This window comes from Danio aesculapii, chromosome 13, assembly GCF_903798145.1.
Source record: "Danio aesculapii chromosome 13, fDanAes4.1, whole genome shotgun sequence".
Classification (NCBI taxonomy): domain Eukaryota; kingdom Metazoa; phylum Chordata; class Actinopteri; order Cypriniformes; family Danionidae; genus Danio; species Danio aesculapii.
This window is the reverse complement of record NC_079447.1, coordinates 24018514-24031092: the sequence shown is the minus strand read 5'-3', so window position 1 is coordinate 24031092 and position 12579 is coordinate 24018514. Positions and strand designations below refer to the sequence as shown.

At 34.8% G+C, this 12579-nt stretch overlaps 1 protein-coding gene across 1 annotated transcript in view; it reads left to right on the top strand.

The window, feature by feature from the left end:
* myofl (myoferlin like) overlaps nucleotides 1–12579 on the top strand; it is a 45023-nt gene that overhangs the window by 18599 nt on the left and 13845 nt on the right. The window contains exons 20-34 of the mRNA XM_056471460.1: nucleotides 286–463; nucleotides 569–693; nucleotides 784–893; nucleotides 2820–3012; nucleotides 3132–3287; nucleotides 4484–4615; nucleotides 4732–4895; nucleotides 6447–6561; nucleotides 8002–8104; nucleotides 8971–9107; nucleotides 9225–9389; nucleotides 10405–10492; nucleotides 11004–11081; nucleotides 11169–11350; nucleotides 11426–11584. Of these exons, the coding sequence (XP_056327435.1) occupies nucleotides 286–463; nucleotides 569–693; nucleotides 784–893; nucleotides 2820–3012; nucleotides 3132–3287; nucleotides 4484–4615; nucleotides 4732–4895; nucleotides 6447–6561; nucleotides 8002–8104; nucleotides 8971–9107; nucleotides 9225–9389; nucleotides 10405–10492; nucleotides 11004–11081; nucleotides 11169–11350; nucleotides 11426–11584 (2085 nt within the window). The remainder of the gene's footprint in view (nucleotides 1–285; nucleotides 464–568; nucleotides 694–783; nucleotides 894–2819; nucleotides 3013–3131; nucleotides 3288–4483; nucleotides 4616–4731; nucleotides 4896–6446; nucleotides 6562–8001; nucleotides 8105–8970; nucleotides 9108–9224; nucleotides 9390–10404; nucleotides 10493–11003; nucleotides 11082–11168; nucleotides 11351–11425; nucleotides 11585–12579) is intronic.

Below are 12579 nucleotides of genomic sequence, written 5' to 3'. Positions count from 1 at the left end.
TTACAATACATGTGACCATGTTGTTTTAGCCATTATGATATCTACAAAGTAATTGCAGTATTACAGAGGCTGCTTTCTGTTTAAACCGAAGAAATTTATACTAATGGTTGATGTCATGATGTGTCGGAACCAAAAATTACCTCTGCACTGGACAAAAATTTAGCACTGCCTTTTAAGCTTAAATTGAACTTCTCAGAATGCAGATACTAACTTTCAAGGTAGCAATATAATAACTTCTATTAATATGAGGTTATTTTAACAGAAGAATGTTCTTTTATTGTGCAGAAATACCAGCGGAGAAGGAAATATTCCTTATGTGCAGTGTTTCACAGTGCCTGCATGCTTCAAGAGCCTGGAGAACCGATTCAGTTTGAGGTCAGCATTGGAAACTATGGAAATAAACTGGACTCCACATGCAAACCATTGGCCTCTACTACTCAGTATAGCTGTGCTGTTTTTGATGGTGAGTTTCTCATAATGCCACAGTGATAGCACATAAAACAGGCCAGACTTGAGCCCTTGAGACCTGCATTATTTTCCTAATTTTTTTTGTTTTTTTTTACGAAAGGAAATCACTATTATTACTTGCCCTGGGCTGATTCTAAGCCTGTTGTTATCCTCACATCTTTCTGGGAGGACATAAGTCATCGTTTGGATTCAGTGAACATCATTTTGTATATTTCTGATCGACTGGTAGGATTTCAATCTTCGTGCCATTCGGCAATTCAGTGAGCTGATAAATGATTCAGAGCAATCTCAAATTTGATATGTCGCTTTCTTTAGCAATCCAACATCATCTCTCTAAAGACGGCCATCTTAGCGAAAGTGTCTGACTCTCGCCTGGCTGAGATTTGGCTGAAACTTGTCACCCAAGTCATCGATGACCTTTCTAGGTAAATGCCAGAGGGTGAACATTCTTATCTTCCTCTGTTTATAGCTTACACTTGGAGCATTGTTAGTGTTCAGAACAAAAGTGTTTATTGAGAGTTTTTTTTTTGGTAAATTATGAAGAAAAGACAAATTACAGGAAAAAATCTATTATCATATTTAATTAAAAAAATCATGCTGTTGATGAAAATATGACAACATTTAATGCAGTAGTGTCTAAAAAATGAAAATGAAATAATTAAAAATAAAATTAATTCATTTCACTTCGGCTTAGTCCCTTAAAAATATTTATTAATGAATTTTTACATTTTTTAAAAATAAAATAAATAATTTTTTTAATAAGACAGTAAAAAGTTTCTATGTATCGATATACACTCACCGGCCACTTTATGGTGTTGGACCCATTTTTGCCTTCAGAACTGTCTTAATCCTATGTGGCATAGATTCAACAAGATACTGGAAATATTTCTCAGAGATTTTGGCCCATTTGACATGATGGCATCACATAGTTGCTGCAGATTTTTCAGCTGCACATCCGTGATGTGAATCTCTTGTTCCACCACATCCCAAAGGTGCTCTATTGGATTGAGATCTGGTGACTGTGAAGGCCATTTGAGTACAGCGAACTCATTGTCATGTTCACGAAACCAGTCTGAGATGGTTCACGCTTTATGACATGGTGCGTTATCCTGCTGGAAGTATCCATCAGAAGATGGGTCCACTGTAGTCATAAAGGAATGGACATGGTCAGCAACAATACTCAGGTAGGCTGTGGCGTTAACACGATGCTCAATTGGTACTAATGGGCCCAAAGTGTGCCAAGAAAATATCCCCCACACCATTACACCACCACTACCAGCCTGTATCATTGATACAAGGCAGGATTGATCATGCTTGCATGTTGTTGACGTCAAATTGTGACTCTACCACCTGAATGTCGCAGCAGAAATCGAGACTCATCAGACCAGGCAACAATTTTCAATCTTCTATTGTTCAATTTTGGTGAGCCTGTGCGAATTGTAGTCTCAGTTTCCTGTTCTTAGCTGATAGGGGTGGCACACGGTGTAGTCCTCTGCTGCTGTAGCCCATCTGTCTCAAAGTTCGACATTTTGAGTGTTCAGCGATGCTCTTCTGCCTTCTTCTGTTGTAACGAGTGGTTATTTGAGTTACTGGTGCCATTCTATCAGCTCAAAACAGTCTGGCCATTTTCCTCTGACCTCTGGCATCAACAAGGCATTTGTACCCACAAAACTGCCACTCACTGGATATTTTCTCTTTTTCTGTAAACCCTATAGATGGTTGTGCGTGAAAATCCCAATAGATCAGCAGTTTCTGAAATACTCAGACCAGCCTGTCTGGCACCAACAACCATGCCACGTTCAAAGTCACTTAAATCGCCTTTCTTCCCCATTCTGATGCAGCAGATAGTCTTGACCATGTCTACATACCTAAATGCACTGAGTTGCTGCCATGTGATTGGCTGATTAGAAATTTGCGTTAACAAGCAGTTGGACAGGTGTACCTAATAAAGTGTCCGGTGAGTGTACATCTTAAATCTTAATTTTTATGTTGTGATTCTGGGTATTCTCAAAATTGTGACCCTGTCATGTACTTTTAAGTTTATATTTCCTCCTCATTTTAGATATACAGTTGCAGTTGTAAGCTACTAACTTGAAACAGTGAGATCCAAATGGCGTAAAAAAATGTCAGAAATCAGAGTTTACTTCTTGGTTAATGTTTCACAATTGAGACTTTTTATTTTATTATATTTTTATCTATTACAAGAAATTGCAAACTTTCTCACAATTCTGACTTTAACTATTGCAATTGTGCATGAACTGTAATACTGAAAAACTTGGAATATAAATATCGACAAAAACTTTCAATAAAAATTCCAGACCATGTGATTAACTTGATGCTTTTGTTATTAGTTACCAGTTACCAGATCTTGAGGGTAAGCCAAATCTGACAGCACTTGATATTCAAATCAAGAACCTGCGCGACAAAACCATGGCCAGTGTGAAGGAGGCAGCCAATCGCATGAGGGAGGAGGCCGTCGATGTTAGAGCCACAATGGCTGATATAGAGGACTGGCTGGATCGACTGCAGCAGATCTCAGAGGAGGTTAGCCATTAGTCTTATTCTGCTGGATTTGATTTGGAGTTTGTTGACAGAATGTATCCATAAAGTCAAATGTCTAATCAATAACCCTTTGGCCTTGAACATGTTTGTTTAAATTGCAGCCTCAGAACAGTATGCCGGATGTCATCATATGGATGCTGAGAGGAGAAAAACGTGTGGCCTACGCTCGAATCCCAGCCAATCAGGTGCTGTACACCACCCACAGCGAACAGGCCGTTGGAAAATACTGTGGTAGGACACAAACCATCTTCATGCAGGTAGGAAAGTTTGATCTGGAAATGAAAGTTAGATAGTGGTTTATATATATTGATCTGGATATGTGATTGATATGTGGATATATATATATATATATATATATATATATATATATATATATATATATATATATATATATATATATATATATATATATATTGAGTGAATGATCACACCGGTGTGATTAGAATGTTCAGTGTTTCACGTGATCAGCTGCTAAATTCAAATCTGCTTTCCCACGATGGTTTGCACTGAGAAATATGCATACAGAAATTGTAATAAATCAGAATTTATCCTTTTTCTCGAACAAATAACATTTATTTTAGGTTTCATACATCTAAATACACAAAAATACTGGCAAAACATCTGTAGTTTTTAAAATACTTGCTGATGTGTATGGAGACAAGGGGTGCAACAATACAGACTTCTCATGGTTCAGTTTGGTTTGCAGATTTATGTCATGGTTTTGGTACGGTTCAGTATATGATATGTTCAGTAAAAAAATTTTATGTAAAAAAACTTAACAATCAAAAAACAACACAAAATGAACACAGTTTAGCTAAACAAAGTGTGCTTTTCACGTTCCAGATCAAATACACACTGTTTACTTTACTAGAACATTTACTTTATTCTTCTCCCAGTTAAACAGATACATACTTTAATGTATTTTGCGAGAAGTTAATGGTATAGTTCACCGACATATTAAATTACCTTATCATTTGTTTTCCCTTATGTGGTTTTAAGCTTTATATGTTTTCAATATAAAAGAAGACATTTTGAAGAATGCTGGTTGCTGGGACCCACCGACTTCCATAGTAAAAAAAAATGACTATAAATGTTACTATGGAAGTCAATGGCTGCCAGCAACCAGGAAAAACAGTCTGCGTTTTGTGTGTGTGTGTGCGTGTGTGTGCGTGTGTGTGTGTGTGTGTGTGTGTGTGCGTGTGTGTGTGTGTGTGTGTGTGTGTGTGTGCGCGCCTGTGCCTTTAAATACAAACAAGACGGGTCTCTCCACCCCATACTAAAAGTAGAGTGGTGTTTGGGCATGTCTGCTTTCTATCAAGTATTTTTCATTGACACACCGTTAAGAAATATGTTGCTATGTTGCTTTGTGACACCTTTGGGAAAATGACAAAAAAAAAAAAAAACAGCCAACATTTGTCAACATTTGCATTAAATGTACACATATTGTTTTCAGTATCCAATGGACAAAAATAAAGGCCTCAAGATCCCAGTGCAGCTGCGTGTGAACATGTGGCTTGGCTTATCTGCACATGAAAAGAAGTTCAACACCTTTGCAGAGGGGACATTCAGTGTATATGCAGAGATGGTTAGTAAGAGTAAAACTTACAGTACATATAATATGTGTAATATCTTGCTTGTGGTCATTGTACAAAATTTTCCTTGGTAACACAATCATAGTCCCTCTCTGTTTTCCTATGTTAGTATGAGAACCAGGCCCAGGTATTTGGGAAGTGGGGAACCACCGGTCTTGTTAGCAGGCACAAGTTTTCAGATGTGACGGGAAAGGTGAAACTGAAGCAGGAACGATTCATGCCACCCCGGAGTTGGGATTGGGAAGGAGACTGGTTCATTGATCCTGAGCGCGGGTGAGTTAATGATAACTGTAAAATATCAATGCATATTTTTAATATGAATATTTATGCTGATATGATTAGCGTTACTACTGGGTTAACCAGAAATTAGAATATTATCAATATAATACAATTTTTATTTATAATTATATATTTTTTTCTTTTTTTAAATGTAAAAAAGGTAAATATTGTGTGTCAAATGACTTGCCTAATTAATCTAATTTGCCTAGCTAACCTAATTAACCTAGTAAACCCTTTAACCCATGGCCACAACCATGTCATCCTGCAGCCCAAGACTGGTTACTCACTGAAGGTAAGCAGGGCTGAGCCTGGTTAGTACTGTACCTAGATGGGAGACCACATGGGAAAACTAGGTTGCTGTTGGAAGTGGTGTTAGTGAGGCCTGCGGGAGGCACTCAGCCTGCGGTCTGTGTGGGTCCTAATACCCCAGTATAGTGAAGGGGACACTATACTGTCAGTGAGTGCTGTGTTTCAGATGAGACATTAAAAATCCCATGGCGCTTCTCATAAAGAGTAACCCTGGTGTTCTGGCCAAATTTTCTCCATCGGCCCTTACCAACCATGACCTCCCAACCATCCCCATCCACCGAATTGGCTCTATCAGTATCTCTCCACTCCACCAACAGCTGGTGTGTGGTGAACGCACTGTCACCATTGTCTTGTGGCTGCCGTCACATCATCCAAGTGGATGCTGCACACCCCACCCATGAAGGGCTTTTGGTGTATATAATGCAATATATATGCTATATGAATACACATTACATTACGTTACATTACATTTAAATTGGACTTTAAGCTTCTAAGCTAAGTATCAAAATAATCTAACTTTCAAAATAACTAGTAAAATATTATGCAACGTGATCATGTCAAAGACAAAATAAATAAAAAAGAAATGTAATGTATATTAAAATGAATGTGATCTTTATCTTTATGCTTATTTAATGTTTTATCTAGCAAGTATTTTGATATATGTCAATGCCAGGGGTTATATTTGGATTTAAGATAGCAGGATTTTAAAAATGTTTTTGTAGGAAGTCTTTAATGTGCACTTAGGATGGATTATTTTCTATCAAAAATTATTTAGTAAAATATTTGTACAATATTTGAATTTAAATTGAATATATTTGAATTTTCTATGGAACCATTTTTTATTACATCCGCACTACTAGAAACTGCAGTGTTAAAAGTGTTTTGCAACGATATAAATGCCTGTGACGTCATGTTTTGATGCAAGTAATGTAAGACATGCTGATCTCAGACTTTAATTTAAATGATATTCTGTCTAAATAGTGACTGTGTGTGCATAAAGTGGGTTTGGGTCTGTTTAACACACAATAAGAGGAAGCTGTGGTAGTTGGCATTTAGTCGTAGTTGGCCCTGCTGTAATATAAACACAGACTGTGCCAAGCTTTCTCGGCTCTGTGTTTATATAGTCAGCTCATTTTTCTCTCTTCAGAGCCTCTCACTGACCCCTGGTACTCCATACACTGTACTGTGTCACGGTCTTGGCTTAGTGTTTGTTTGACTGTGTTGTGTTTGACTCAGTCTGCTCACAGAGGCTGATGCGGGACACTCTGAATTCACTGATGAGGTTTACCAAAACGAAACCCGCTTCCCTGGTGGTGAATGGAAATCTGCAGCTGAGCCTTACACTGATGTGGTGAGTTTATAAACATGTAGATGAGGAACTCACACATTCAGAGTTTTCAAATTTAAATATAATATGGAAATGTGAAGTAACAGACATTTTCCCACATCCTGTATCTATATAAATGGTTCACAAGCAAGTTACCTCATATTGGTGTGTGATATTAACAGAAAGTGGTATCTCAAAATTAGTTTTTTATTTTATTTTATTTTTACTCTGGCATATGTTTTACACAATGGATGACCTTCCAGCTAGTACTGGAAATTTTTATTTTATTTTATTTTATTTTATTTTATTTTATTTTATTTTATTTTATTTTATTTTATTTTATTTTATTTTATTTTATTTTATTTATTATTATTTTTTTTTTAATTTATTTTATTTTATTTATTTTTTTTTTTTAATTTTATTTTATTTTTTTTTATTTTATTTTATTTTATTTTATTTTATTTTATTTTATTTTATTTTATTTTATTTTATTTTATTTTATTTTATTTTATTTTATTTTATTTTATTTTATTTTATTTTATAATTGGATAAATACACATGGAACTAAAACCACCAGTATGTGGTGGCAAATCCCAGTATTAAAGAGTGATTTCCCTTCAGTTGATTTGTTCAAAACAGCTGATTCAAGTGACTCAATTTATGAGTGGATCATTTAATTAGAACTCAAATGATTTGTTCCAAAACAGATTAATTCAGCAATAAAACACTCAAAAGGTTCTCCTTAAACTTTGTTTGGTGATGACAAAAAGTCACTCAGTACTACCCATTTATTTGGTGAATTGTAGAAAACCAATATTACATTGGCAACTGGGCTCTTGATGATATTTGGTAAACCCTTCTATTGCTATTGTAAAATGTACAAACCAATCATTAATTATCAAAAACAGAAAACATACAAGGATTTTTTTGCTTTCATGTCTTAAAGGCTAATCATTTTCATTAGGCAGTAGATGCTTTTTGACTTTTTTCGACTGAGTAATGTGTAATGTAGTGTGTGATGTTTCATCACATATTACTAAAACAATAATTACAGCATCATAAACAATAAATGTTGCACCCTCTGTTTCAACCTGATTTTACGATTTTCCTTCTTGGAACACAAAATGGTGACTAAAAATATCTTGGATGTACTTTTTTTGGGCAGCTTGGGGAAGCTTTCAAGCTTTCAGTTCTGTTTCACAAATTCACAAAAAAATAATATAGTGTGAATTTAGATTAATTAAACTTTTAGATAATTCTTCACACCAAGCTTTTTATTGTACTGTATGGCTTAAGAAGATGAAGCTATTTGTATTTGTACTATTTCTATTGCCTTATTATGATCTTTATGCTCTTGATATAATTTAAGATGTCACATTTTACAGTCAGTATCATGATAATAGAATGGTTATGTTGAGTGAATGACCATTTTCAGTGTTAAACAATGAGATTTGTACTGATTAGAATGGAGAAAAGGCACAAAGCCCTGAGGAGATTGAGTGTCCCACCGGATGGATTTGGGAAGATGGCTGGAATTTTGACAGCAACAGAGCAGTGGATGAGAAAGGTCAGAAATGATGACTCTTGCTATTAAAACCACTGCAGAACACACACAGTGATGAGGTTTGACCAAACACATTCAATTTATGTTATATACACTTCTACTCAAAATTTTAATTCAGTAATATGTACATTTTTATACATTTTTTTAATGAAAATAATAATACTAAGAATTGTATCTTGAGCACCAAATCAGCATATTATAATGTTTTCTATTTTTAATATATACAGGGTATCTGCAGGGTCTTAAAAGTCTTAAAATGTCTTACATTTCAAAAACAAGATTTTAGGCCTTTAAAAGTCTTAAATTGACTGAAATATTGTGCTGTATGTCTTAAATCATTTTAAACACAATCAGTACAACCAACAATCCAACTAAAACATTTAACAAAAGCAAAAGTAAAATTTATAAATCCTATTAACCAATATGGTTAAATTATCTTCCTTACATCCTTACAATAGCATTTGTTTAAAAGTTCTCCATGTATTTATGAACTGTATGTTGTGCATACATTCAATTTATTAAAGTTTTTAAAACTTGCCTTTTTATAAGGAAAAGTTATGCTAATAACAATATATGTATATAAGTGGAGTTTGCTTGTTTTGACTCATTATTTAAAACATATGGCTAAGAAATAATAGAATTTTAATTTTAATGGGGCGAGTAGAAACAAATTCACTGGCCATTACAAAAAAACATTATCTAGTTATAAGTGCTAATCTATACTAATACATCTTATGTGTACTGATGCTAACACTTATTAGGTCTTAATTATGTACTAATGCATATTATGTGTCGCACATTATCATATGCAAAAGGTCATGAAGCTAATTCCAGTAGCTCAGCATGTGTTCAACCACTGTTTTTGTCAGGATGGGAGTATGGTGTCACGATTCCTCCTGATGATAAGCCTAGGTCCTGGGTTGCTGCTGAGAAAATGTATCACATCCATCGCAGGAAAAGACTGGTGCGATCTCGCAGAAAGACTTCAGAAGCACCAACTATAGAGGCAAGAACACCTCACTGCTTTTTGATTTGTAGCTGTTTTGCATCTTGTACTGTGACTGAATTACATTTCTTACTGAGATAGTGTCTGTAATGGGTATAAATGCTGTTTTGACAACAGAAGAAAGACATCGGTGATGGCTGGGAATACTCGTCTCTGATTGGCTGGAAGTTTCACAGGAAGGAACGTTCTTCAGACACTTTCCGCCGCAGACGCTGGAGGAGGAAAATGGCACCATCTGAACGTGTGGGAGCGTCAGCCATCTTTAACCTGGAAGGGGCTTTGGTTAGTGAGTTTAAGTCTTCAATGACTGCACACTGGACAAAATTAGATTTCAAATGTTTTCTTGGAAACGTGTGCTTTTGTCCTTGACATAGGATTGAAATGGATTAAAGGGTTTATTTTTGTAGTTCGATGTCTAATAGATATTTAAGTCCACATGAAATCAATGTTTATTTTGCTGGCGCACGTTGTTAATCTTAACGGTGAATGGTTAATCCCTGGAAGTTAATCCACTGACAAACTGTTTGTTTTGGTCATCTTCAATCAAGATCTGATCATTTGGTTCAGCTCTGGAATGGCTGGGCTTCTCTGATGATGTCAGTTTGACAGGTTGAGTGAAATATGCTTGGCCACACCCCCAAACTGAGTTTTTTGCAAGTAAAAGATGAGAGGAAGAGCACAAAAATAAAACCCTGCCCCCTACTCAATATTTCAATTGGAAATATGTCAATATACTGAAATAAAATGTCTCCAAAAATGTCTAGTTCACATACAGTATACTTTAAATCAACCCTGTTTCTGAAGAGCTACTTTCCTGGAGATTTCAGTTACAACTCTGACCAAACACACCTGTCTGTAATTATCAAGTGCTTCTTCAACTCCTAATTAATTGGTTCAGGTGTGTTTGACCAGAGTTGGAGCTGAGTTCTGCAGGAAGGTTGGTCACCACTGCTTTAAAGTGATATTTTCACCCAAAATGTATATTTATTAACCATTTACTCACTTTTAATTTGTTCCAAATCCTTGTGTGTTTCTTTTTTCTATTGAGCAAAAAATAAGATATTTTGAAAGTATTTTGTGGAATACAATGGCTGTCAGTTTCAAGCATTCTCCAAAATATCTTCTTTTGTGTTCAGCATAAGAAAGTCAAACAGGTTTGGAACAAGTGGATGGTGAATAAACTATGACAGAATTTTCAATTTTTAGTTCAAATATGCCTTTAGAAATAATTAACATTTCTTAATTACAACATGCTTCTTGTAAACTTCTTCCTTAATTGTTTTTCTTTGCTGCTTAGGGAATAGACGATGACGAGAAAGGCAGCAAAAAGGACACGGCTAAACTCTTTGGTGCCAACACACCCACTGTGTTTTGCCGATTCGACAGTGAGTAATGTTTATTCATGCCTGCTGATTAAAGGACTGCTTCTAAATTCCTTACATTGATTATATCTCTGAGATTAACACACCCCTCCTCTTCCTGACAGTCTCCACAACACAAAACGAAGCAACAACAACAGAGAGGGCCAATAGAAATCTTGAACAGTGCAGATTAATGGCATTATTATATAAAACTCAATGGAAAAAGCAAACACAGAATGCATAGCTGTAGTTCACAGCAGAACATCAATTCAGAAACTATTTCACAGCTTTAAGTTTGGTGTTATTGAGATTTTTACAGGTTTTTGAAAGATTCTTTAAGGCTCTAAATATTTATTTTATCACTAAGTAATAATACAATTATTAATAAATGAAATAAACTATATTTACAGTAGTAGACTATATTATATGTATATAAATGCAAAATGATGCATTTATTTTTTTATTACAGTTGCTACTTTATATGTCAGAATGTAACTATATTTGTTATTCATCCAATTACCATATATCTTGACAGAGTCATTCAGCTACCATCTCAGAGTCTATGTCTATCAAGCCAGGAACCTTCTTCCTATGGACAAGGACAGCTTTTCTGGTCAGATAGTTCTGTTCTAATATGATTTCATTTCAGTGCCTCACTAATACATGCTATCTGACTGATCGTTTGATGGTGTTTTCACAGATCCTTATGTGCATGTGTCCTTCCTGCATGCCAGCAAGACCACAGAGATCATTAAATCCTGCCTTAATCCCACATGGGACCAGACCCTCATTTTTAATGACATCGAAATCTACGGAGACCCTCAGACCATTGCTTATACCCCACCCAATGTTGTTCTGGAGATTTATGACAGTGACCAAATGGTATGAATAAAAAGCACTGCAGGTCCTTGAAAGATTTTGATGATGTTTTGATCTTGATCAATTGATGTGTTTCAGGGGAAGGATGAGGCGATGGGCAGATGCACCTGTCCTCCAGTGGTGAAGCTAAACCCTGCCAACCCATTAATTCCTAAACTCCTTTGGTTTCCCATCTCGATGAAGGGACGAAGTGCAGGGGAAATGCTGGTAGCAGCTGAGCTTTTGCTCAAAGAAAAGGTTGCTTTTAATGCTTTTTGTGAAAGATTGTTATTTCTGTCTACTAACATATTTTAGAAAACACAATAAAATATATGCAGCTTGAATATAATTTCATAAATATAGTATAATATTATTGAGATTTTGTTAAATTTAGTCAATGCTAATTAACTTTATTAATACAAAAGTTGATCAAAAGTTGACTTATTAATTATTAGTACTTTGAACAAAAATTTACTTTTCTATTTACTAGCTTTAAGACAAACGAATGCATGCAAAATATATTGCTCATTGTTAAATGTAATAACTGAACTTGACATCAACAAATGAGACCAAAACATGCTTTTGTTGGTGTAAAAATCATTATCATTATCATTATTAATAATTTACTAATTCATATTATTATCTAATTTTTCACCATTTGATTTATATTTTATTATTCTATATATTTTTTTTCTACTTTATTAAAATAGACCTGCAAGTATACAAAATTAAGTAATGAAATAATCTGAACTTTAAAGTTCATACAGACTGCAAAAATCAGCAAAACAAAAAATTTGCAATCCTTTCTAAATTTGTGTTTCATAATAAATACTTTAAATAAGGGTTTACCTTCAAAGTGTTTCTTTAGAACTTTAGCTGACCATAATTCCCTAATGATATGATATCTTTAAAATCCATGCTTCTAATATCCAAAATATTGTGGTCTTCTGAGTTACAGAATTCTAGCATCCTTATTTTGTTTCATTTATTTGCATCAGATATATTGTCTGATGAAAGCCAGCGCCAATATTTCATTGCTCCATATTATTACTGTTGTTTTCATAAAAGGGGCAAAGTAAACATTCATAAAAAAGTTTTCTTTCTAACTAGTTCAGTTAGACTTACAGTAAAACATAACCGAGTGTATTTACATGAGATACATATTCTGCAGTGATGGACACTTTGATAACTACTTGTGTAGGTTATTTGATTTGTTCGCACACTGTCAGGATTATATTGTGTGATGAACAGAC